The 25,062-nt window shown below is 49.0% G+C and overlaps 4 protein-coding genes across 11 annotated transcripts; 2 read left to right on the top strand and 2 right to left on the bottom strand.

Moving 5' to 3' along the window:
- Positions 1 to 476: 476 nt before the first annotated feature.
- dhx34 (DEAH (Asp-Glu-Ala-His) box polypeptide 34) lies at positions 477 to 14,613 on the top strand. 5 transcript variants are annotated; one of them, XR_007482930.2, is made up of 20 exons: positions 477 to 1,582; positions 1,665 to 1,979; positions 2,148 to 2,405; positions 2,786 to 2,888; positions 2,993 to 3,210; positions 3,327 to 3,501; positions 3,568 to 3,761; positions 3,947 to 4,048; positions 4,112 to 4,384; positions 4,470 to 4,643; positions 4,721 to 4,823; positions 4,960 to 5,057; positions 5,215 to 5,466; positions 5,543 to 5,734; positions 5,864 to 6,008; positions 6,132 to 6,297; positions 10,772 to 10,906; positions 11,235 to 11,408; positions 13,358 to 13,499; positions 14,314 to 14,613. XR_007482930.2 is itself a non-coding variant. In XM_049726838.2 (17 exons), exons 1-16 carry the CDS (start codon positions 896 to 898, stop codon positions 6,278 to 6,280), a joined length of 3,438 nt encoding a protein of 1,145 aa, XP_049582795.1. In that variant the 5' UTR covers positions 477 to 895; the 3' UTR covers positions 6,281 to 6,297; positions 8,920 to 10,519. The 5 variants fall into 5 exon arrangements, 2 of the variants coding, with proteins under 2 accessions (XP_049582795.1, XP_049582793.1); XR_007482931.2 differs by lacking the exons at positions 13,358 to 13,499; positions 14,314 to 14,613 and having other exon boundaries at positions 10,792 to 10,906; positions 11,235 to 12,973; XR_007482929.2 differs by lacking the exons at positions 13,358 to 13,499; positions 14,314 to 14,613 and having other exon boundaries at positions 11,235 to 12,973.
- On the bottom strand, positions 8,506 to 13,163 carry spred3 (sprouty related EVH1 domain containing 3). 4 transcript variants are annotated; one of them, XM_049726848.1, is made up of 6 exons: positions 13,017 to 13,163; positions 11,220 to 11,376; positions 10,542 to 10,710; positions 10,383 to 10,444; positions 10,143 to 10,295; positions 8,506 to 9,890 (listed from the first exon to the last, which is right to left on the bottom strand). In XM_049726848.1, the coding sequence occupies exons 1-6, from the start codon at positions 13,025 to 13,027 to the stop codon at positions 8,889 to 8,891; spliced, it is 1,554 nt and encodes a 517-aa protein (XP_049582805.1). In that variant the 5' UTR covers positions 13,028 to 13,163; the 3' UTR covers positions 8,506 to 8,888. The 4 variants fall into 4 exon arrangements, with proteins under 4 accessions (XP_049582805.1, XP_049582803.1, XP_049582804.2 ...); XM_049726846.1 differs by having other exon boundaries at positions 10,143 to 10,444; XM_049726847.2 differs by lacking the exon at positions 13,017 to 13,163 and having other exon boundaries at positions 11,220 to 11,492.
- Positions 14,263 to 16,089, bottom strand: psmd8 (proteasome 26S subunit, non-ATPase 8). Its single transcript, XM_049726849.2, has 7 exons — positions 15,952 to 16,089; positions 15,505 to 15,577; positions 15,322 to 15,424; positions 15,064 to 15,229; positions 14,851 to 14,951; positions 14,607 to 14,718; positions 14,263 to 14,433 (listed from the first exon to the last, which is right to left on the bottom strand). The coding sequence occupies exons 1-7, from the start codon at positions 16,054 to 16,056 to the stop codon at positions 14,296 to 14,298; spliced, it is 798 nt and encodes a 265-aa protein (XP_049582806.1). The 5' UTR covers positions 16,057 to 16,089; the 3' UTR covers positions 14,263 to 14,295.
- nup88 (nucleoporin 88) lies at positions 16,021 to 19,076 on the top strand. The gene is made up of 4 exons (XM_049726844.2): positions 16,021 to 16,151; positions 16,228 to 17,296; positions 17,493 to 18,072; positions 18,315 to 19,076. The coding sequence occupies exons 2-4, from the start codon at positions 16,347 to 16,349 to the stop codon at positions 18,936 to 18,938; spliced, it is 2,154 nt and encodes a 717-aa protein (XP_049582801.1). The 5' UTR covers positions 16,021 to 16,151; positions 16,228 to 16,346; the 3' UTR covers positions 18,939 to 19,076.
- Positions 19,077 to 25,062: the final 5,986 nt, after the last annotated feature.

The following is a 25,062-nucleotide window of genomic DNA, read 5'->3' as shown; positions in this document are numbered from 1 at the left end:
TATATATATATATATATATATATATATATATATATATATATATATATATATATATATATTATATCTTAGTTCATTTTCTGGACGTTTTATCTTAAATAAAATATTTCTAATATAATCCTTGGTTTGATTTATGTTTGTATATCTACAAAATTTCTATGAGAGATGGTAGGAGTAAACTATGAGATTTAAGGTTTATTACTGGCCTAGTAAATAAAATTATTAAAGTAAATTTTTGTATGGCATCCCTGGGTTATAATCTTGTGCCACCTGACTGCGCTTGTAATCACGTCAAACCGTTAATATTTTGGGCCGCGTTTTGCTCCTAAACTGTTAGCTATAATTGTACGTTTCTTCGTCCTTTTTATTTTTTTAATTTTTACGGTTATGCCGTACAGTCGTGATTTTTTTTTCGGGGAAGTAATTCAATCAAGAACATTTTTAAGACGATGTTTTCCGTCGGACAATTTTAGAGTCGGACCGGAAGTTAATCCGTCGTTCATTTTCTTCCGTCCGGATTTCAAACAATTTCGACTTTCTCTGCCGTAAGACTTTGATATTTTCACGGTTGTTGTTGAGATATATTTAACGTAAATGTTAAAATGGCCGGTTAGTCGTGTTAGTTTTCATCAAATGTGTTTAAAATGGAGAGGGTCTTGTTAATAGCTGGTGGTGAAGTTTCTCATTTATGTGGGGTTGAAGCATAGCGACTATGTTTGATACAATCTTCCAGTTTAACTCGAGAATAACAATACAATATGCTATTTTTTTGCCGTTAGTTAAAGTATTACAGAAAAAACATTGCAGCAAAATGTGTATGTAGAGTGTTAAGCCAAATTTAAGAAGTGCAGATAGTCTAAGGTGCACTAGCGGGAAGTAAGGGACTGAAACTGGGACCATGGATATAGATGGGAGATCCCACAATCGGACTTGGGACTGGGACAGTCCATACTGCCGGGCTCAGCTGGACGAAATTTTCTTCCGTCAGAACGACTATATCCAAGCCGGCAGCCAGGAACACAAAGACTTCTGGGCCTTTTTTGACCGCTTCCAGAGGTTCAAGCTAAAGAAGGACATGTGTGGACGTGATCCGAGCTTTGATGAGGGCAGTCACTCAGACCAAACGGGGTCTTTAGACCTCCCTAAGGAGTATGACGCCCGGTACCGCATCAATGTGTCCCTGGTTACCAGAGACATCGAGGAGCGTCTGGGACGATCCCACCCCAGTCACGGCAGGCGGGACTCTTCGGGTCCGAACGCTCAAGTAATCTCGGACTTCCGTCTGTCCTTGCTGCACTACCTGGACTTCAGCCAGCGGCAGAGTTTTGGTAAGCTGGCCAAGCTGCAGCGCGACCAGAAGAACCTGCCCATCTTCCAATACCGAGACCGCATCGTGGACCTGGTCAAGAAACACTCGGTTGTCGTGGTGGCAGGAGATACCGGCTGTGGCAAGTCCACTCAGGTGCCCCAGTATCTCCTCTCGGCCGGGTTCACGCAGATAGCCTGCACCCAACCCCGACGTATCGCCTGCATTTCCCTGGCCAAGAGGGTCAGCTTTGAGAGTCTGAACCAGTATGGCTCTAAGGTTTGTGTTCGACTGCATCCTCTACATTTAAGACTATCACTGGCACATCTATGACTTCGAACACGCAACCGTGTTTCCACAGGTGGGCTACCAGATCCGCTTTGAGACTACGCGCACCCTCGCCACTAAGCTCATCTTCCTGACCGAGGGTCTCCTGCTGAGGCAGATCCAGCAGGACAAGATGCTGGAGCAGTACCAGGTGCTGATCGTAGACGAGGTGCACGAGCGCCACCTTCACGGCGACTTCCTGTTGGGCGTGCTGCGCTCTCTGCTGGCCGACCGACCCGCCGACCTGCGGCTCATCCTCATGTCGGCCACCATCAACATCAAGCTGTTCTCGGACTACTTCGGCGGCGCTCCCGTGCTGCAGGTGCCGGGCAGGCTCTTCCCCATACAGGTAAGCCTACACGTATAAGGCGGACGCTCAAAAATGTTTTGGTCTCTAATAGCAGAAAATAGGCGAAAAACATTATTTATTTATTTTCCTCTGTAAATTATCCATGTCTGGCTCCCAACAAAGCGAATCGTTCACAATTAAGTGTTGAAATGTACATCCATCCTTCAGGTGCTCTATCAGCCCATCCCTCCTGAAGAGCAGGCGTCGTCCCGCATGGAGAAGCTCGAGCCCCGGCCGTACCTGCGCATCCTGCAGACCATCGACCAGCGCTACCCGCCGGAGGAGCGTGGCGACCTGCTGATATTCCTGAGCGGCGTGGCTGAGATCGGCGCCATCCAGGAGGCGTGTCAGGTGTACGCCACTCACACACGGCGCTGGATTGTGCTGCCGCTGCACAGCACGCTCTCGCTGGCCCAGCAGGACAAGGTACCCACACCATTTTTGAGACTGTTTGTCCACGGCCGACTGTTGTTTTTTTTTTAGGCTGATTGGCCTAATTAAAAATATATATCTACAATGAATAAAATTAATATATAATATATATTAATACCTATACAGTGAATAAAATTAATTATTTTTAAATAATATTTTTCAGACTAACGTTAGGCATATTTTCATTTCTTTTTTTTTTTTATGTACAATGATGTATCCTATTGCCCCCTGCTGGCCAAAGTGCGCACGCCAAAAGTACCCACTGAATTTAATTTAATGTTGCAAAATCATGACATTTACTAGCTCTTTTTATTTAGCACAGTGCTTATAGAGTGCTGTTTGTCATTGTTTTTCAACTTGTGTTACTGGTATAGGTGTTTGACATCGCGCCTCCTGGTGTGAGGAAGTGCATCATTTCCACCAACATCGCGGAGACCTCCGTCACTATAGATGGCGTACGCTTTGTCGTCGACTCAGGTAGGCAGAAGTGGAAAAAGAACTCACACTCGAGTGAAAGAAGACTGGCTGCAGTAATTATTCACAAAATTAAAATGACTCCTCATTTGTGATTATTTTCGCAGGCAAGGTGAAGGAGATGAGTTTTGACCCCAAGGCCAAGATGCAGCGTCTGCAGGAGTTCTGGATCAGCCGAGCCAGTTCGGAGCAGAGGAAGGGCCGCGCCGGTCGCACGGGTCCTGGCGTGTGCTACCGCCTCTATGCCGAGTCCGACTACGATGCCTTCGCCTCCTACCCTGTACCTGAAATCCACCGAGTGGCGCTGGACTCCCTGGTTCTGCAGGTGTGTTCACTCTACAGTAAACTTCCTCTTTTCACCTTTCAAATTTAGTGTGCTGCCCTCCAGTGGCCGACAATAGAATTACACCTAAAACCACCGTACCTGCTGTTTATTCCAAGATGAAGAGCATGGGACTCGGAGATCCGCTTTCGTTTGTCTTCATCGATCCCCCGCCAGCCGCCAGCATCCAGAATGCCATTACCTACCTCAAGGAGCAGGGGGCGCTGGACCAACAATGCGAGCTGACCACCATTGGGCGTGTGCTGGCCCAGCTTCCCGTTGACGTCGTAATCGGTAGCAACATCTCATCTTTAGGCCATCCTGTAGACTCCCACTAAACCGTTTTGTGTGTTCGCCCAGGCAAGATGCTGGTGCTGGGCTCCTTGTTCAACCTGGTGGAGCCCGTGCTGACGGTGGCCGCCGCGCTCAGCGTGCAGTCGCCGTTCCTGCGCAGCTCGCAACACAACCCCGACTGCGCCACCGCTCGCCAGCCGCTGCACTGCAACCAGGGGGACCCCTTCACGCTGCTCAACACCTTCAACGCCTGGGTGCAGGTCAGCAGAGAGAGATAGACAAAAGGGAAATTTACTGCTTGGGTGTACCTAATCGAGTGACCTGTGAATTTGGATTAGATGATGATTTTCACATGAGCTAGTGCAGCCTCTCACGTCTTTTGTCACTCCACAGGCTGTGCCTGAAAAATCGCTCTCATTGTGTCGTTTGTTTTGGATGTCCACAGGTAAAGGGCGAGCGAGGCGGCGGTTCCAGGAAGTGGTGCCGTCGGCGAGGCCTGGAGGAGCAGCGGCTCTACGAGATGGTCAACCTCCGCAGACAATTTAAGGTAAGACCATGCTTACCTACAATTTTATGGAACTTTTTTTGCACGGCTCCTTGTGGCGAACAGGAGCTGCTGAGGAGCCACAGCCTGCTGGAGGCAGAGGCGGAGGCCGACGATGACAAACGCGGCGACCGGCAGCAGCGGCGACAGCATTTCATGGAGAGGAGGAAGCTCCATCAGATGAAGAGAGATCACGAGCAGCAGGAGGGCACCAAACGCAAAGTCCTCAAAATGGAAGAGGGCCAGGAAGGGGAGTTCTCCTCCGGATCCGACACGGAGCAAGCGGGACGAGGACGGAGCAGGAAGAAGGACAAGAATGAAGCTCAGGTGGACATCCAGGTAACAGCCCTCCACCAAAGCCTAATAAGGAAGAAGAAATGTGGCTTAAAGTCCAGATGTTAATTGTTTGCTTTTCCTCCACCAGGAAGTGAAATTCAAACTGCGCCACAACGTATCAGAGCTGCAGGACGCCGTCGGCGCCAGCCAGGATTTGTCATCCCTCCAGCAAGCTCTCCTCAAGCTTCTTCTCTGCCGGGGTCTTTACCCTCAGCTGGCTCTGCCCGACGAGCACAACAGCACCCGCAAAGACACCGAGCAGGTCGGGATCTCCTCTCACACCGCCATCTTACTTATTGTGAGCCGTCTCTAACGTTGCCGCTGGACCGTTACTTTCAGGTGTTCCACACCAAGAATAAGCAAGGAATCGTCATCCATCCCACCAGCGTGTTTGCCAGCGACCCCGAGGTGCTACATGTGCGGGACGACATCCACGATACGGGTAAGCCTTGTTTTCTAAATTGCTAAATACCGTTAAGTGGCCCAGTCGGTTCCATTTCCGGTTCTATGATTCTGTAATTCTAAACGAAACCGATGACTGACTTTGTGTTGACTGTTTGTGTGCGCTGACCAAAAAGGACGGGAAAGCGGCAAACATCAGCTGCTGGCCTTCGTCACCTTGTTGGAGACCAACAGGCCCTATTTGTCCAACTGTGTGCGTGTTCCTGCACTGCAGGTGAGTTCTCACTCTCACCACAAATTTTCCGCACAAAAGTAATGCAGAGGATTCGACCGCTGTTAGCGACGTGACAATAATTAGCGCTTTCTTTTTGTAACGAGCTAACATTAGACAAATGTTTTTGTTGATATTTGAGAGAAAATTGTGTCCGCAGGCTCTGCTGCTGGTGGCCAACTCTTTGGACAGCAATGCCGACTGCTCCCGTCTGGTGGTGGACGGTTGGTTGGATCTGCAGCTGAAGGTCCCCGAGGAAGCCTTCAAGGCCCTGTCCACGGCGCTCTCCCTCCGGGCCGAGTGGGAGCGCCTCCTGCAGGCCCAGTTGGGCCAGAGTCCCACCGCCGAGGTGTCCCGCAAGGCCACTCAGAAGCTAAGCGAGCGCTTGGTTCGCTTCTTGCTTTACACCGAGGTACGGTCGTCTCTGCAAATCGGCCTCGTGTTATATCGATCATATTCCCAGCAACGTTTGCTGTTGTCGTTTTTAGATCAACTACAGCCTGCGGCGTCTCTCCGCCCTCCACATTCAGAACCTTTACGTCGGACCCCAGGCCGAGGCTGAACTTTCTCACGGTACCAGCGCCGGTCTCACGCCGCTGTTTCCAGGCATTGAGTCCAAGCCGGACCCAATCAAGGGAGGACTGCGCGTCACCAACTTTTTCACCTACAACTGCCTGACCGTAAGTAACGTACAGTTTTGTCATACCGGTGTTAATCTGTCTGATTTGCTTTTCATGCTTTTTCATTTAGACTAAAATAGCGCTTTGCCATCTCACCTGAATAAAGATATTTTTTCCACTCCTGTTCAGGATTCCAGGGACCTGTACAGCGAGTGCCTGCGTACTTTCTGGAACTGTCCCAACTGCGAGCTCTACATGCCGCTGACACCGCTGGAGCGAATGCAGCACGAGACCTCCTGCAGGCCGGCAGGGGAACAACAAGAGCAGGATGAAGGTGGGTGCACTTCCTTGTTTCAACACAAAGCTGCATTAGTGCAAGTTGTAAAAGTAAAAAAAAAAGTCTCATCTCATTTTTCTGTCCCTGTTTTGAAATCCGATTTTTTTTTTTTTTCTTTAGGGCCGGATGTCGGAAAGCCAATCTCGTCGTCGTCGTCCTCCTCCAGTCTGTGCCGAGTCTACCACTGCGACGTTTGCAACCAGGACTTGACGCTGACGTCCACGGAGATCCTCAAGCACAAAAGGCAACACATGTACTCCACTAAGTAACATCACATTACATTGAAGTAAGTAACATTGAGGTGAAGAAATGAACTTCAAGTCAAAGGGAGGAGTGTTTTAAAATATAGAGTGAGGGTTTAATAATGATACAAACCCACGATATGTAACACCTCAAAGCAGCACATTGGCACAAAGTCAGAAGTAAGACAGCACGGAAGATAAAAACCTGCCTCGAGGGAGAGGAAAAAAGAAAAAAAAAAGAATCAGAATAAATATCGCAATAAATAAATAATAAAACAGGTCATATCTCATTAATTACTTTGAAACTCAGAATCATAAATACATTTGGAAATATGCACATTGGCAGAAATGAAACAAGGTAAACAGTACTGAATATACAGAGTTACTCAGGTAAATCATAAGGTATTGATTACTCAAATCAAAAGGCACATTTATTAAGATGTAAGAACGGGCGGGGGGGCCTGCCGGTGTGTGTGGATGGGAACGCGTGTGTGAAGCGGAAGTAACAAACGCGTGTGTGTGTGCGCGCGCGCGGGTGCACGATGGCTTCTTTTTACGGCTTTGGTCCATCTGCGTCTTCAAGTCGGCCAGTGGACGTGTGTGTGTGTGTGCGTGTGTGTGTGGGACGGTTGGGGAAAATGGCAGTTTACTTTCCTGGAGCAATTTGTTGTGGTGGTGGTATCATGGCGGGTCTCAACTAATTCCACTCGAACCGAAATATTTCCATTTTGATCGAGAGAGAGAGAACTTTGCGGAACCATCTCGGTTGTCTTTTTCAAAACTTGGCAGCTGCAGAGGAGATCAAATAAGGGAAAAAAAATGCACAATATTTACGTGACTGTTTAGGGGCAGGGCATACTTTTCTGTGTAGAAGGCGGGGATTCACAAATTTGGGGACTCAAAGTTCGGTACCGCTCACATTATATTCCATCGTCATTGTCCACTTTTCAGTACTGCTTGGCAAAAACATGGCAAGAATATAAATCTCAATACGGCGGAAAAAAAACTAATTGTGAAAAATTAATTAATTACACTGACTTAATTATTTTATGATTTTATACTTTTCAGAAACCAATTCCGATCGAATTACTGTATTTTCTTGTTTACTAGAGAATTTATATAAATGTCACTTTTTTTTTTAAATTGACTTACTGTAATAAATTTACTTTAATATAATAATATTCCAGTTTATTGACATGCACCTGTATATGAGAGCAGAAAAATAAGGGAAAAAATTTGGTTATAAAGTTATGTCACACAACTACAGGGGAAGTGGAACTTTAATTTTTCACCGCCTTGAAGCCGTTTTTGCACTCATTGGAAGAAAGAAAAAATCTCTCAAGTAGATCTGTTGCCTATCGTCTTTTACGTGAGCAAACAAATAATTGCTTTGGCACCATCCTGAAGCATCTTGGTGCCAAAACAATGATATTAAGGTGATTTTTTATTTGGACAAAAGTAGCGCTTTGCCGCCATCTCATAGGGAAATTCTAAGGAAGGGCCCCGTACTTCTCCGTTGGAAGGCTAGCTATAATTTTTGTGCCGTTTTTGTTTCATAATGCGCCGTGAGATTGTCGTGCCTTTGCTCTTGCACTTGATCTGGTTGGATTCTGCGGGCGTAGCTAATGTTGCGGCCTCTTCCGATAGCTCACGATAACACGACAGTCTGCGCTGACCTCACTTTTTTCCCTAACGTGACGTACAAAAATACTCTTTGAATACATTGTTCATTGCACTTTTTTTTTTCAATTTTCCGGGTGGAGGTATTGACACGTTAGTAGTTTTTTTTTTTAACACGTGTTCCTTATCGTCATTACTGCTAGTGGTTGGCATTGCAACTTTCCCCTTACTAATAATTGTCCTCATGCATTTGTTGACATTTTCTCTAAGGCTCGCGCTCTCATATTTATTATTTATGTATTTATTTTTCCCGCCGTGAGGTAAATTCGGAGGTAAAGGGCGACGTCTCAGGGTACTACAGGAGCTAACACCAAACCCCTGGAGGACCTCCTGGGAGTTTGTGTGTGCCTTTGGGAGGGGGGGGGGGCTACTCATTGTGACAAGTAATAAAATAGACCAATTATAGACACTCCCCGACTTATGAACAATTCGAACTCTTCCGTAAAAAGGAAAACGAAAAATTTCAAGTCGGAATCTGGAGTTGCGCAACTCTAGTGTAAAGAAATGTGAGTTAGTTTGGTGTGCCATGAGATTTTGTAGTACAATAAAATATGTGTTATCAAAAAATGATAAAGGTTGAAAACTCAACAATCAATCAAACATTTTTAAAAATATTATGACCAGCAAAGTATGAGCCACCTTTCACTTGTTCATAAGTTGGGGAGTGTCAAAAAAATGTTTTTCCCTCTTGACGGACATTTCAAAACCTTAACGCACCCTCGTTCTTGCGTTAAGTTTCGGGGTCGGCGTAGATCCGCAATGAAAGGCTCCATGAAAGGTGGTCTGAGTGCGATGCACCCCCAGTACAAGAAGGCCCCCCGGGTTGAAAAGAGAAAGAGCGGAATGCAGCGGAAGGCTTTTGGGAGAGGGGGTGGCTTTGGAGGTTCGGCTCACGTCGAGGGGACGACCCCCCCTACCACCCACCCCCCCATCGCTTCCCGCCTCACACCCGGTCTCATCGTACCGCCTTGTGCTTTCCCCCGCAGCAGCCGCACCTCTCGCCACAACGCAGGCAGGCGCGCAAAGGCAGGTAGCAGCACATGCAGGGCACGAAGAGCGACAGGGCCACCAGAGCCAGCCAGCGAGCGCAACACAGGGGGTGCGGGTGGCCCCCCATGGAGTCGTCGCACGAACACGGCTCCCAGAACTCGCCCTCGGAGTCCGACATGCAGTGGTAGAGCAGGCTCTCGGCGCACCAGACGCAGGTCCACTGGCGCAGGCAGTGCAGGGCCGGGTCGGGGGCGTCCCTGCAGCGGCCCCGACCGTTCTCCGAGGCGCTGAACACAGAACGGCAGTACACGCAGCGGGACGAGCACGACGACGACGCCTGCGGGCACGGGCTGTCGTCGTCGGGGGAGATGGCGCCCGGGTCCCCGCAGGCCCCGACGCCGCCCCTCTTCCGAGTCCGCGAGCGGGGCGTGGCCAAGGAGGTGTGGATGCAGCAGGGCGAGGGGGAGCCTTTGCCGGTCTCCTGTGGGGAGCCGGCCCCTGAGGACACGCCCGACACAGCGTTGGGGATGGACACGCAGGTGGGCGAAGGCGAGGACAGACGCTGGGCCGCCTTGCTGTCCAGACTCACTGTGACGTCGCAGCCCGCCGTACCCAACCCGGACATCTCCTTCTCAAAGCGGACCACGCACAGCTCCGACTTGTCCTGCAGGCTCCCCCCGCTACCTACGACCACGCCCCCGGTCAGCCCCCCGACCATAGTCCTGGTGGCTCCCGCTCGTCGATAGTCCTCGTATCCTCGGGACCCCCACAGGTCCTTGCAGGGGTCCACGCTGCGCAGGTCGCCCTCCTCCAGCAGGGAAATGGTGGGCGAGAGGGGGGACAGAGGCGACGAGGCCGGCGGGCCCGCGGGAGGGGACGGTGGCGCCGGAGGCGGGGGCGGCGGTGACGGGGGATTCAAGGCGCTGGTCATTTGCGAGAGCTGGTATTGCCCCGGCCTGGCATGGATCTGCAGAGAGGGTGTCGAGTTACGGAGTCAGGAAGACAACAGCCCGCCGCTAGCACGTCTCAATTGGCATCACATTTCACTTGAGTAGAGGTCACTTTCATCTTCATTTCACTTCCTGCACGGCCGCAACGAACGCAGCACTTTCAGGTGTAAAGTTACCCCACTTACCCACTGCCTGCCCCGAAGCTACTTAGATCCTTTTCTTTCTTTTTTGCTTGCCGTTTGACCCTCCCAAACGGAACTGCGTCCTACCTGAGCCGGCGTCTGTGTGGTTCCGCCGGACGTAAACGCAAATTCGTCGGCCCGCACGAAGCAGGTGGAGGACGACTCGCTGGTCACGATGGTGATGGGCTTGGGTAGCATCTCCTTCCTGCTGTTTGACGACGACTCGCTGCCTGTATGGGACTGACAGAGGTCGCGCATCATTGCGTGATTCCACCAAATGTAGCCTGTCGCAAGACATGAACTGGAACCAAAACAAAAAACACTCACAGCTTGTCCGTCGTCCTCTGTGTCCGCCTCCTCCGGCGTTGATGACGAGGGCGAGTCTGAGCCTAAAACATATCAGTGACTTTTCAACTGCCCCCCAACCTCTTTGAACTTCAAATAAAAAAATACTAGAGACTAAAGCTTAGTGGGGTGCACGCCCACCTCGGTCCAGCTTGTCGATGACTGCCTGCAGACCCTTCTCGAAGGAGATGGCGTCTGCAGGACTCTGGAAGGTCAGACCAAACTTGCGCTCGTCCACCCGCCAGTGATGAAAGATGGGATTCACCTTGTTGTAGACCAGCCCCCTTTGCACAGAACACTCCAGCACCGGCTAAACACACACAGGCAAGCAAGTGATCTCAACATGTCTGTGTCGTTTCTCGTTCATGAAGGTCTCTCTGTAATTTGCAAGGAGAAGTGGAAACATCTGCAAGGAGATGCTGTAAGCCACAACTCCCATCCAGATGCTCCTGCTGAAATAACCTGACTCCAGCTCCAGATGTCACCACTAGGCCCCGCCCCTTTTGGTATTTATAGTCATTTCAATTCATAAAACCATTTCCTTAGTCTCTTCTAGTTTTGTGCAATACGATGATATTTTTCTTTCACAACGAAAAATTTATTTTTTTGTTGGGCTGGAATGACATCGCTCAGGGAAATCTGGTAAACCTCCCGGAATTATTTAAACAGATGAATTAAAGGTGTAGGGTAACCTTAGACGACCAACAAGGGCGCAGTTGGCCTCCATTCAAAACTTTTTGCATAACAATATTTCAAGCCCACCCCAAAATGACCAAATCCTCCTCCTCCACCACCACCACCTCCTCATATTGTGCTCACCGCTCGGTCCCGCAGCCTCTCCCCGCGGATGACGTACTCTCTCCGCTTGTGGCTTCGCCCCTTGCATATCACCACGTGACTGAGGCCACCCCCGCCAAGGGGCACCCAGCCGCCGCTGGAGTCGTCACGTGTCATCACCACGGCTCGAACACGCACGCTGGAGGAGGCCGGAAAAGACAACGTGAGATGGTGAGTGCGTGACCACGGCCGCGTCTTCGAATAATTTAAAAACATAATGCTCGAGGAATTTTTTGGGCCACCCCGGGTTACCATTTATTTGGGCAGCCGTGTCAACAGTTGCCCGTGCTATGCATGATGGGAACGCGCCACCAATTTAAAAAAAAAAAAAATCTTAACAAATAATGCAGGAAGTTTAATGCCCGGGCAGGCTTTTATTTTCAATTTGGCCCTTAATTGTAGCGAGGGTTGGCTAGACTTGTCCCTCCGACTTTTCGGCAAGTCTGAGCCCTTTCAGACTTAATTGACATCACATAGTGATGGCACCAACATCTCGACAATTGCTAATTAAATATGCTAATTTATTACGCTGTCCGAGCGATCCATTTTCAACAAAGCAGGTATACTCGGATGTCCTGTTTTAGCTGCCAAAGAGATTTTGAGCATGTAGTCCACTATAGTGATGAACAATATTCAAATCGACTTTGCAATGTAGTAGAATGCAATTTTCAAATCCCATGGGTGACTTCTATAAAACCAAAACATTTATGTATAATACATTTGATTATTGTGATAGAATATTAAAAAAAAAAATAAGATGAAGACCTTGAATAAATTCACGATTCACAATCGTATTATTGGGCGGGTCAATATCAGATTATTTTTCTAAATCGTTCAGCCCAATGTAGTCTTTTATACGTGAAATTTCATAATGAACTATAGAGTCCATTGGTATAGCGCGTATGAATGAATGATTCCGAACACAGGCCGCGCATATATGCGACGTTCAAGTGCCAAGTAAGAAAATGGGAAAAATCACAAGGAGGAAGAATAAGCGTTTCCCCAGCTACACATCAATGAACGCCGTGTGCGCGCGCACGTTTTTTTTTTTTCGTCAGAAAACATCGCGATAATTCCATCAGACGACGCTTCCCCCCTTCCCTCCTCCCTTCCTTTCTCCCTCCTCTTTTCCATCCCGCCCCTGCCTCTGCAAGCCATTAAGAAGACATATATGTTGTTTTTTTATGAATGGAGCAAAAAGCAAGGCGAGGTTGCTGCTGGTTTTTTGTAATAAGAAAAGGCCCGATGGGGAGAAGGAGAGATCATGATGAGGATGTGTGGTGGGGGGAGGGGGAGGGAAGAAAGGGGAGGGGGGAAATCACATTTCATTCATAAAGTTTGGCTTTAAAAATCATAATGAAAGGCTGAGACACGTTGATAAGAAAAAAAATCACGACTCCTCTCGCCTTGAATGGCGCGACGCTCCCTCCCTCCTCCTCATCCTCCCCTCCTGGAAAGACAAACTCGCTATTTTTGCTGTTTTCTTTGTACCTCCTTCCTTTTATCCTTCCTTTCTATCACGTCAAGCCACGTAGTTGTTCACCTTATCGTTATGATTTATTTTGCCTGCTCGTGCTGCATGCATGTCCCTTTTCATTCATGTATAGATGACGTGTTAATGAACATGTAGGCGGCTTTCGGAACACCAAATAATAGGAAGAATGCATCGGCAGACATGAATGCACGTAGGTTTGCTTGTTTGCTGTTGTTTTTAGTCATAATGATGATAATATTTTTTTTAAAAAAATCACATCGCGCTCTTCATTCCGGGGGACTTACTCGCCCTCCATGGCTCGCCGTTGCCCGCTCGCCAGAGCCCACCGCGGGCTCTCCTCTCGCTGTGCTCAGCCTCCTCGCAGCAAACACACGCCGATGGGGCTCACATCGTCCCCGCATCCGCTCGCTCACCTCCCCGCAGTCGGCCTCTTCTCCGCCGGGGCCTCCTCGACGTCGTCTCGGCCGATCAGGACAGGCTGGAGGTTGCAGCAGCCATTTTCCGCTGGCAGCATCCTCCCTCCCTCCCTCGGTCCCTTCCTTCCTTCCTCCCTCCCTCCCTCCTTCCGTCCTTCTCTCTCTCTCTTCCGCGCTACCTGCTGCACATCCGCACTAATCATTGACAGGCTCGTGCACGCGGCGCGGCCATGTGAGGCACAGTGGGATGGCTACGCGTGGAGCGGGCGGGCGTGTGCACGCGACGGGATCGATGAGGAGCGCAAAGGCAGCAGCACCATGGACAGCGCCGGCCATTCACACAAGACTAAGGTGGGGATTTGGACAAAAGTAGGTAAACGGTACACTGTGAGATCATTCCTCCCCTCAAGTCCGCTTTTGATTCATGCTTTTTTCTTTCCGTAATACCTGCTGTTTATTCATGCGTCTATGCTTCCTTTACTTTCAAGCGTCCTTGAACTGCTTTCTTTTCTGCCTTCTTATTATTATTCAAGCATCCTTACATCGCTTTCCATTGCTTGAACCAACTTTCTACCCTGATTCCTTACTTCCCTCAGACCCACCTTGATTCATGCCACCTGGTATTTTTCTGACCACCTTTTTCCTCCTTTGTCCATTTCATGTTGTCCTTTAATAATTCATGTGTCCTTCAATTGCTTTTTCCCCCCACTTTTCTATTTTCTTTGTTCGTTGCATCCTACCTTCCTCACTCAGACCTGCTTTTTAGTCATGTATCCTTAAACCTTTCCTGTGCTTGGAATGACTTTTCTGCTGACTGTTCCCTTCTCCAACACACTTTTTATCTATAAATCCTTCAAAATATCTTGATGGACAGAACAAGCATTTTTCCTTCATTTGACATAACCATGGTGGAATTTTAATTCATGCAGTAAAAGGTGTGGCATCAAGAGGCAAGTAAAACCAGCAAGTTTGATTTTTTTCCCTTTTTAATGTAGTTAATTACAATTAGGAGGGGTTCTGTTTGAATTTTACAAGACAGACAACATCAGATGTCATTGTAGAAAGAGAAACATCAGTAAGTTTGGGGTAAAAAAAAAAAAAAAAAAGGCAATAACAATCTGAACGTATTATTCTTTGTCCTGTTTGCTCAAACGATCATCTCCAGCTGCCTGGCGTACTCGATGACCTGCTGCGCCAACTCCGTGGACGGGATGCTGACCTCCTCCGTGCGCTGCTGCTGACTGCTGAACGAGTAGCAACCGGCCGCGTTCAAGATCCAGCCTCGCTGAAGGACAACGGCAGAGCAGAGTTTTTCAGAAGGTTCAGTTCCCCGAAAATTGACAGATCAGGAAATGGAATCGAGTCGTGAGCGTCGGACTGTGAGTTGTGGTTCACAAGAGTTCCTGGTGAGTGTGCATATATATCTATTTTTTTGTGTCGGAATAAAAGCACAGGTACCTTTTTAGCATACTCTGTCATCTTTTTTGATGACGTGAAGAAAAGCACGCGTGTAGCCTCGGTAAATTGAATCTGCTCGTAGGCTTTCTCGATGCAGCCGGCGATCTCGTCCCTGCATGAAAAAAAAAAAACAAGTGGACAAACGCTAAAGTTGGGGCACCTATGTCTTTGTTTTCTCCTCTTGAGTAGCGTGAAACAAATGAGAAGAAAAGCACTAGCCTCTGGTTAGCACAGCTTTCCTTACCGAATGGTGTCGAGCAGGATGTCGATAAAGAAGGTATAACTCTCTGCCGGAATGTTGCCTTTGGCCAGGAACACCTTGTTGTAGCTTCCCTCCATTAAATACTAGAAAAGACAGCAAGAGACCGACGTCATTATTGAGAGGGTTTAGCCAAGAGAGACAATTTCCGCCGATTATTTAAAAGAACATACAGTGAATAAAATCATTTGATCTTACCTGCTCTAAGGACACAGGATGCCTGATATACACGTTGGTCTGAATGTCACGTGCACTAAGCCGTTCCAGCTCCGTGTGGAACTCGGACACACGGTTCTGCGAGAGCAGGAAGAGCAGGTTGAGTCCCAAAATCTGGTGCATGTAGGCCGCTTCCGGAAGCTCCTCCCTGAACAGCAAATCAACAGGAGGTAGGTGTCAGTCATCTTCATCATAAAAAACATTGATTTAAGAATTAAAAACAAAAATGGAAAGGATTACTTGTAGTCGAAGTAGTAGCACTTGAGCTGGGCCATGTATCTCTCAAAGGAGGGGATGTCTTTTTTCAGGATACTCCACAAGGCTCCAATTTCAAGGACATCACCTGTGGGGGGAATAATGCCATGTTCAGGATAAATCTTAAATTATAATAATTACAGGTATAAATCATAAGGAAATACTCACGCGCTAAAATAAGCTGCTGCTTAGTGAACGTGGAGCCACTTGTGGGTAGAAAGTTCAGCTCTAGTAATGACACCTGTAAAAATGAAAACATGAATATGCCACATTGCTAAATATAGTTAATGGGGAAAAAATAATCAACGAATGCTTGAATTTGAAAAATCATCGAACTGTACGAGAAACGTCAACTAGATATTACACACATTTGGCAAACATTTGAACCCTAACAACAACACCTTTAGTACGTTTTAAACATATCCTGGCGAAATAACGTATCAAATAAATACCAATTGGCAAGTTTTAATCAAGTCAAGACTCAACATATACCAGCTAGCAAGCTTAGCCTTCCGATAGCTCACGACACTAGTAACATGGTAGCCGTAAATAAACAGACGTTACAGGTTCCACTGCAAGTATTTAAAAATAACAGTCCTAATCGCAGAGCTGTACCTTGAGTTTAGTGAGTAGTTCGCCACATTTATTAAGATTGGGGCTTTTCTTGTTCCACTCTGCTTTAAGCGTATCATACAGCCCCGCTGTCTCCCTCAACGCCATGGTGATTCTGCAAATAACAGCACGACACCGGCCGACGGAATGCGGCAGACGTGTGTCGTAAAACAACCACGAGCTTCCCACAAGCAACGTTTCAGGTGACGAAATGGGCGTCAATTTTGCCGCCATATTGGATGTGGAAAAGTGACCTTAGTTGTTCCGATATTTGGGCAGACTTGACACATCAAATATGGCGGATGTATCTCAGCACCCGAGCAACTACTAGTGGAGGTCTCTATGTACAGCCTACATGTATGAAGCTCCACCCCTTTCCGCTTTGAAAACTTTTCAAGATGGCGGCGTTCGGTACGTATGGTTGGCTCAATAGTTTGGCAAACCACGGTATTTTCAAGAAAATACGCGACGGGTTGGACTCGGAGCCCAAGACTTCAGAGCGAGCGCTCGCTAAGAACCTCACCTTTTGTTTGGGGGCCGATTTTTTTCTATGGGACGACGTGGAGCGCGTCTTTTACACGACCAACCTACGCCAGTTGAACGACGCGGAGGATCACGGCGGGAGCTTCCAGACGCTGCTGTGCATCAACCCGCCTCGCTTCCCTGTGTGCCAACTTCTCCTTAGCCCCACGCATGGCCACGTTGCGCTGGTGGGCCAGCGTGGGGCCACGGTGCTGGAGCTCCCGCAGCGGTGGGGCAAGAGGTCAGAGTTCGAGGGCGGAAGCAGCCGCGTCAACTGCAGGACTACCCCGGTGGCCGAACGCTTCTTTACCAGTTCGCCGTCAGTGAGTCTGCGCCAGGCGGCCTGGTACCCGAGCGAGACCGGAGAGCCGATGCTAGTGCTCCTGACGTCCGACAACACCATCCACTTTTATGGCTTGCGGGCCCCCCTGGCCCCTGTCAAAGTGGTGCAACTGTCTGATGACGATGGTGGCAACGTTCGCGCAACTGCCCGCTCCTACGCGGCCTCGCTGGGGGAGATCGCCGTGGCCTTCGACTTTGGCCCGGTGACCCATGTCAGGGAGAGGCCCGTTTACCCACTCTACATCCTCTACGAGAACGGCGAGACGTACCTGTGCCACACCAGCCAGACGAATAGGGTGAGCGTGAGCAAGCGCGTTGGTCCCCTGCCCATGTACCCGGCTGCCGAGGACAACTACGGCTACGACGCCTGCGCAATCCTCTGCCTGCCATGCGTGCCCAGCATCCTGGTCATCGCCACGGAGACGGGCAAGCTGTATCACTGTGTGGTGCTGGAGTCTGAGGACGACGATGACACGGCGCCCAGGTGGGGGCAAACGGCTTGCGATGGGGGTGGAGCATGGCTGGAAAGTTTCGGCTGGATTTCCATGGCATGTACTCCCCCCCCAACTGTTTTATAACGATTTATTCCTTGAGTAAATTCCAATTGATGTACTTTTATCTCATTAATTCCCATCAATTTCAAATTGAAAATTGATGTGTTGTTTTCTTTGTAATTGTAGGTGGATAGCAGGCGGGGTGCCAGCACTCTACGTGTTTGAGTGCGTGGAGCTGGAGCTCACCCTGAGGGTGGCACCGGGTGACGACGCCAAGGAAGAGTCTGACTTTTCCTGCCCCATCCGACTACACCGGGACCCGCTGTGCCCACGGCGCTACCACTGCACCCACAAGGCGGGCGTGCACAGCGTGGGCCTCATCTGGCTGGACAAGCTACAGACGTTCCTGCACACGGGCGACGACGACAACGACGGCCTGCCCGAGCTGGCAGCCGAGCGCCGTTGCGCCGTGGAGCACATTGTGTGCACGCGGCCCCTGGCCAGCAGCCGCCCGGCGCCGGTGCAGGGCTTCCTCATCGTGGCGGACCTGGCACTGGGCGCCACCATGATCTGCGTCAGCGCCTCCTACGAGTGCATCCTGCTGCCGTTGCTGAGCTCTGTACGGGCACCTTCGCCTCCGCTGCTGTGCACGCAGTCCAACCCGGGCTCGGGCAGCTCGCCCTTGCGCGGCCTGGCGGGGAGCTCCTTTGAGCAGCATGTCCGCAACATCCTGGCGAGGGGCTCCGCCAACCCACTACTGCTCAAGGCAAGTCTTTTGTTGAGGGGGCAGTGCACTATTTGGTGCATGACCCTTTCTCTTCTCAGCTTATTCAAACAATTAAAAAACAATAATTGATATGGGAGCTCTCTCTAGTGGCGTAAAAGAATAACGTTCCAAATTTGCACGTACTATTGCATTTTATTGCTGGTCATGGCTCACTATACTTGGTGCCAAATGTTTGACAACCACAAATGGTCTGTGACTGAGTGAAATTTTTCTTCTTTCAGGCCGGCAATGGGGAGCCGTCACCTCAGGAACGCCTTCAACTCCTGAGCCGAGCCACGCAGGTGTTCCGTGAGGAGTACATCCTAAAGCAGGACATGGCGCGCGAGGAGCTCCAGAAGCGCGTCAAGCTGCTGCGAGGCCAGCGGGCCAAGCAGCTGGAGGATATGGCCCAGTGCCGAGAGGAGCGCCGGAGCCTGCGCGAGACGGCCGAACGGCTGGCTGACAAATACGAGGACGCCAAGTACCGACAGGAGGCCTTGGCCGAGCGCATCAAGCGCACGCTGGCCGGCCAGCAGAGCCGCCTGCCCATCCTGTCCAACAGCGAGAAGGACATGCGCAAGGAGCTGCAGGCGATGAGCGAGCAACTGCGCCACCTGGACATCTGCATCAAGCAGGTGAAGATGAAGATGGAGTACCAGAAGACACACGTGGACAAGGACGCGCCCTTGGCTGCCGGTGAAGCCCCCGGGCGGGCCTCCATCTTGCTGAGTGGCCCACAGAAGAAGGTGGTGCAGGACGTGCTTCGAGAAGAAGGCCAGCAGATCGTGGACATGATGAAGAGAGTCAAGGAGATGTCCTGCCTCATCGCCATGAGGAGCTCCGACTTGTATTTGGACCTTAAGTGAGACGTAGTTGATGTCACCGACTCTACTTTTGACAGCACTCTATTTTCTAATGCCGCAACATTTTGGAAGCGTCTTTCAAATGGTTGGATATGCTATATGTTGGTTAAAATATGTTGAATAAATTTTTTTCTAGGTTCAGTGTCCTTTCTTTTTTGTGTGTGTGGTGTGTGTGGGTGTTGTTTGGGTGTTGTGTGCGTGCGTGTGTGTGGTGTGGGGGTGTGTGGGGTGTGTGTGTGGTGTGTGTGTGGTTTGTGTGTGGTGTGTGTGGTGTGTGTGTGGTGTGTGTGTGTTGTGTGCGCGCATGTGTGTGTGTGGTTTGTGTGTGTGGTGTGTATGTGTGGTGTGTGTGTGTGGTGTGTATGTGTGAGTGTGGTGTGTGAGTGTGGTGTTGTGTGTGGTGTGTGTGTGTGGTGTGTGTGTGTGTGGTGTGTGTGTGTGTGGTTTGTGGTGTGTGTGTGGTTTGTGCGTGGTGTGTGTGTGTGGTGTGTGTTTGGTGTGTGTGTGGTGTGGTGTGTGTGTGTGTGTGTGTGTGTGTGTGTGGTGTGTGTGATGTGTGTGGTGTGTGTGGTGTGTGTGGGTGTTGTGTGGTGTGTGTGTTGTGTGATGTGTGTGGTGTGTGTGTGTTGTGTGGGTGTTGTTTGGGTGTGATGTGTGTGGTGTGTGATGTGTGTGGTGTGTGTGATGTGTGTGATGTGTGTGGTGTGTGTGTGTGTTGTGTGTGTTTGTTGTGTGGTGTGTATGATGTGTGTGATGTGTGTGGTGTGTGTGGTGTGTGTGGGTGTTGTTTGGGTGTTGTGTGGTGTGTGTGTGATGTGTGTGGTGTGTGATGTGTGTGTGTGGTGTGTGTGGGTGTTGTTTGGGTGTTGTGTGGTGTGTTTGTGGTGTGTGATTTGTGTGGTGTGTGTGTGTTGTGTGTGTGTGGTGTGTGTGTTGTGTGATGTGTGTGGGTGTGATATGTGTGGTGTGTGATGTGTGATGTGTGATGTGTGTGTGTGTGTGTGTGTGTGGTGTGTGTGTGATGTGTGTGTGGTGTGTGTTGGCGTTGTGTGGTGTGTGTGTGTGATGTGTGTGGTGTGTGTGTGTGTGGGTGTTGTGTGGGTGTTGTTTGGGTGTAATGTGTGTGGTGTGTGTGGGTGTTGTGTGGGTGTTGTTTGGGTGTGTAGTGTGTGTGTGTGGTGTGTGTTTGTGTGGTGTGTGTGATGTGTGTGGTGGGGGTGGGGGTGTTGTTTGGGTGTGATGTGTGTGGTGTGTGGTGTGTGTGTGGTGTGTTTGTGTGATGTTGTGTGGTGTGTGTGTGATGTGTGTGATGTGTGTGATGTGTGTGATGCGTGTGGTGTGTGATGTGTGTGGGTTTTGTGTGTGTGTTGTGTGGGTGTTGTGTGGGTGTTGTTTGGGTGTTGTGTGGTGTGTGTGTGATGTGTGTGGTGTGTGTATGTGGTGTGTTTGTGGTGTGTATTTGTGTGATGTGTGTGGTGCGTGTGGTGTGTGATGTGTGTGATGTGTGTGGTGTGTGTGGGTGTTGTGTGGTGTGTGTGTGATGTGTGTGGTGTGTGTTGTGTGGGTGTTGTGTGGGTGTTGTGTGGGTCTTGTGTGGGTCTTGTGTGGTGTGTGTGTGTGTGTGGTGTGTGTGATGTGTGTGATGTGTGTGATGTGTGTGATGTGTGTGATGTGTGTGGTGTGTGTGTGTTGTGTGTGTTGTGTGTGTTTGTTGTGTGGTGTGTGTGATGTGTGTGATGTGTGTGATGTGTGTGGTGTGTGTGGGTGTTGTTTGGGTGTTGTGTGGTGTGTGTGTGATGTGTGTGGTGTGTGATGTGTGTGGTGTGTGTGGGTGTTGTTTGGGTGTTGTGTGGTGTGTTTGTGGTGTGTGATTTGTGTGGTGTGTGTGTGGTGTGTGTTGTGTGTGTGTGGTGTGTGTGTTGTGTGATGTGTGTGGTGTGTGGGTGTGATGTGTGTGGTGTGTGATGTGTGATGTGTGTGTGTGTGTGGTGTGTGTGTGATGTGTGTGTGGTGTAGGTGGGCGTTGTGTGGTGTGTGATGTGTGTGATGTGTGTGGTGTGTGTGGGTGTTGTGTGGTGTGTGTGTGATGTGTGTGGTGTGTGTTGTGTGGGTGTTGTGTGGGTGTTGTGTGGGTCTTGTGTGGTGTGTGTGTGTGTGTGGTGTGTGTGATGTGTGTGATGTGTGTGATGTGTGTGATGTGTGTGGTGTGTGTGTGTGTTGTGTGTGTTGTGTGTGTTTGTTGTGTGGTGTGTGTGATGTGTGTGATGTGTGTGATGTGTGTGGTGTGTGTGGGTGTTGTTTGGGTGTTGTGTGGTGTGTGTGTGATGTGTGTGGTGTGTGATGTGTGTGGTGTGTGTGGGTGTTGTTTGGGTGTTGTGTGGTGTTTGTGGTGTGTGTTTGTGTGGTGGGTGTTTGTGTGGTGGGTGTTTGTGTAATTAATTTTTTTTTTGTAGTTTCTTTGTGTACCAACTTTTTTTTGTTTTTTTAACTACTAACTTTATTAAAAAAAAAAAAAGTTCGTAGTTTCTTTGTAGTTAAACTACACAAAAAACTACCAACTTTTTTTGTTTTTTTAACTACTAACTTTATTAAAAAAAAAAAAGTTCGTAGTTTCTTTGTAGTTAAACTACACAAAAAAACTACCAACTTTTTTTGTTTTTTTTAACTACACATTTAAAAAAAAAAAAAGTTTGTAGTTTCTTTGTAGTTAAACTACACAAAAAAACTACCAACTTTTTTTGTTTTTTTAACTACACATTTAAAAAAAAATTAAAAAAATGTTTGTAGTTTCTTTGTAGTTAAACTACACAAAAAAACTACCAACTTTTTTTGTTTTTTTAACTACACATTTAAAAAAAAAAAAAAAAAGTTTGTAGTTTCTTTGTAGTTAAACTACACAAAAAACTACCAACTTTTTTTTAACTACACATTTTAAAAAAAAAAAGTTCTTTGTGTAGTTAAACTACACAAAAAAACTACCAACTTTTTTTTAACTACTAACCTTATTAAAAAAAAATAAAAAATAAATGTTTGTAGTTTCTTTGTAGTTAAACTACACAAAGAAACTACACAAACATTTTTTTTTAACTACACAAAGAAAACACCCAAACAACACCCACACACACCACACACACCACACACATCACACACATCATACACACCACACAACAAACACACACAACACACACACACACCACACACATCACACACATCACACACAGCACACACATCACACACACCACACACACATCACACACATCACACACAACACACATCACACCCAAACAACACCCACACAACACACACACACACACACACCACACACACACCACACACATCACACAACACACACACCACACAACACCACACAACACCCACACACACACCACACACATGACACACATCACACACACACCACACACACACACACACACACACACACCACACACACACCACACACACATCACACAACACACACACCACACAACACCCAAACAACACCCACACAACACCCACACAACACCCACACACCACACACACCACACATAAACCACACACACACACCACACCACACACACACCACACCACACCACACACACACAACAAACCACACACACACCACAAACCACACATACACACCACACACACACACCACACCACACATAAACCACACACACCACACACACAAACCACACACACACACCCCACACACACACCACACAAACCACACACACACACCCCACACACACACCACACACACCACACACACACACCACACACACCACAAACCACAAACCACACACACACCACAAACCACACATACACAACACACACACGCACAACACACACACACAACACACACACCACACACTCACCACACACAAACCACACACACACCACACACACACCACAAACCACACACCACAAACCACACACACACACACACCACACACACACACCACATCACACACAAACCACACACACACCACACACCACACACACAAACCACACACACCACACACACACACCACACACACACCACACACACCACACACACACACCACACACACCACACACACACACCACAAACACACAACACACACACCACACACACATCACACACAAACCACACACACACCACAAACCACACACACACACACACCACACACACACACCACACCACACCCACCACAAACCACACACACCACACCACACACCAGACACCACACACCACACACACACACCACACCACACCACACCCACCACAAACCACACACACCACACACCACACACATACACACACACATACACACACACAAACCACACACACCACAAACCACACACACACACACCACACACAAACCACACACCACACACACACACACACACACCACACACTCACCACACACAAACCACACACACACCACACACACACCACAAACCACACACACACACACACCACACACACCACACCACACACAAACCACACACACACCACAAACCACACACAAACCACACACACACACCACACACACACACACACCCCACACACACACCACACACACCACACACACACACCACACACACCACAAACCACAAACCACACACACACCACAAACCACACATACACAACACACACACGCACAACACACACACACAACACACACACCACACACTCACCACACACAAACCACACACACACCACACACACACCACAAACCACACACCACAAACCACACACACACACACACCACACACACACACCACATCACACACAAACCACACACACACCACACACCACACACACAAACCACACACACCACACACACACACCACACACACACACCACACACACCACACACACACACCACAAACACACAACACACACACCACACACACATCACACACAAACCACACACACACCACAAACCACACACACACACACACACCACACACACACACCACACCACACCCACCACAAATCACACACACCACACCACACACCAGACACCACACACCACACACACACACCACACCACACCACACCCACCACAAACCACACACACCACACACCACACACATACACACACACATACACACACACAAACCACACACACCACAAACCACACACACACACACCACACACAAACCACACACCACACACACACACACACACACCACACACTCACCACACACAAACCACACACACACCACACACACACCACAAACCACACACACACACACACCACACACACCACACCACACACAAACCACACACACACCACAAACCACACACAAACCACACACGCACACCACACACTCACCACACACACCACACACACCACACACACCACACACACACACCACACACACCACACACACCACACCACACACCAGACACCACACACCTCACACACACACCACACCACACCACACCACACCACACCCACCACAAACCACACACACCACACACCACACACATACACACACACCACACACACAAACCACACACACCACAAACCACACACACACACACACCACACACAAACCACACACCACACACACACACCACATACACACCCCACACACACACACCACACCACACCACACCACACAAACCACACACCACACACACCACAAACCACACACACACCACACAACACACACACCACACACACACACCACACACCCACCACACACCACACACATACACACACACCACACACACAAACCACACACACCACAAACCACACACACACACACCACACACAAACCACACACCACACACACACACACAAACCACACACTCACCACACACAAACCACACACACACCACACACACACCACAAACCACACACACACGCACACCACACCACACACCAGACACCACACACCACACACACCACACACCACACACATACACACACACCACACACACAAACCACACACACCACAAACCACACACACACACACACCACACACAAACCACACACCACACACACACACCACATACACACCCCACACACACACACCACACCACACCACACCACACAAACCACACACCACACACACCACAAACCACACACACACCACACAACACACACACCACACACACACACCACACACA

The sequence above is a fragment of the Syngnathus scovelli genome, chromosome 7 (assembly GCF_024217435.2).
Source record: "Syngnathus scovelli strain Florida chromosome 7, RoL_Ssco_1.2, whole genome shotgun sequence".
Classification (NCBI taxonomy): domain Eukaryota; kingdom Metazoa; phylum Chordata; class Actinopteri; order Syngnathiformes; family Syngnathidae; genus Syngnathus; species Syngnathus scovelli.
The sequence above is the reverse complement of the archived record's forward strand: the minus strand, read 5'-3'. Positions and strand labels throughout refer to the sequence as shown.

Coding starts and splice junctions, on each gene's coding strand:
- spred3 (XM_049726845.2), bottom strand. CDS start 11,492: ATGGTAACCCGGGGTGGCCCAAAAAATTCCTCGAGCATTATGTTTTTA. Junction 10,711..11,219: donor AGAGGCTGCGGGACCGAGCG/GTGAGCACAATA, acceptor GTGTGTGTTTAG/CCGGTGCTGGAGTGTTCTGT. Junction 10,445..10,541: donor CATCGACAAGCTGGACCGAG/GTGGGCGTGCAC, acceptor GATATGTTTTAG/GCTCAGACTCGCCCTCGTCA.
- nup88 (XM_049726844.2), top strand. CDS start 16,347: ATGGCGGCGTTCGGTACGTATGGTTGGCTCAATAGTTTGGCAAACCAC. Junction 17,297..17,492: donor GACGATGACACGGCGCCCAG/GTGGGGGCAAAC, acceptor TTGTAATTGTAG/GTGGATAGCAGGCGGGGTGC. Junction 18,073..18,314: donor CCAACCCACTACTGCTCAAG/GCAAGTCTTTTG, acceptor TTCTTCTTTCAG/GCCGGCAATGGGGAGCCGTC.
- psmd8 (XM_049726849.2), bottom strand. CDS start 16,056: ATGGCGTTGAGGGAGACAGCGGGGCTGTATGATACGCTTAAAGCAGAG. Junction 15,230..15,321: donor TGCTACTACTTCGACTACAA/GTAATCCTTTCC, acceptor TTTGCTGTTCAG/GGAGGAGCTTCCGGAAGCGG. Junction 14,952..15,063: donor ATCCTGTGTCCTTAGAGCAG/GTAAGATCAAAT, acceptor TGTCTTTTCTAG/TATTTAATGGAGGGAAGCTA.
- dhx34 (XM_049726838.2), top strand. CDS start 896: ATGGATATAGATGGGAGATCCCACAATCGGACTTGGGACTGGGACAGT. Junction 2,889..2,992: donor ACGCTTTGTCGTCGACTCAG/GTAGGCAGAAGT, acceptor TTATTTTCGCAG/GCAAGGTGAAGGAGATGAGT. Junction 3,762..3,946: donor CCTTCAACGCCTGGGTGCAG/GTCAGCAGAGAG, acceptor GGATGTCCACAG/GTAAAGGGCGAGCGAGGCGG.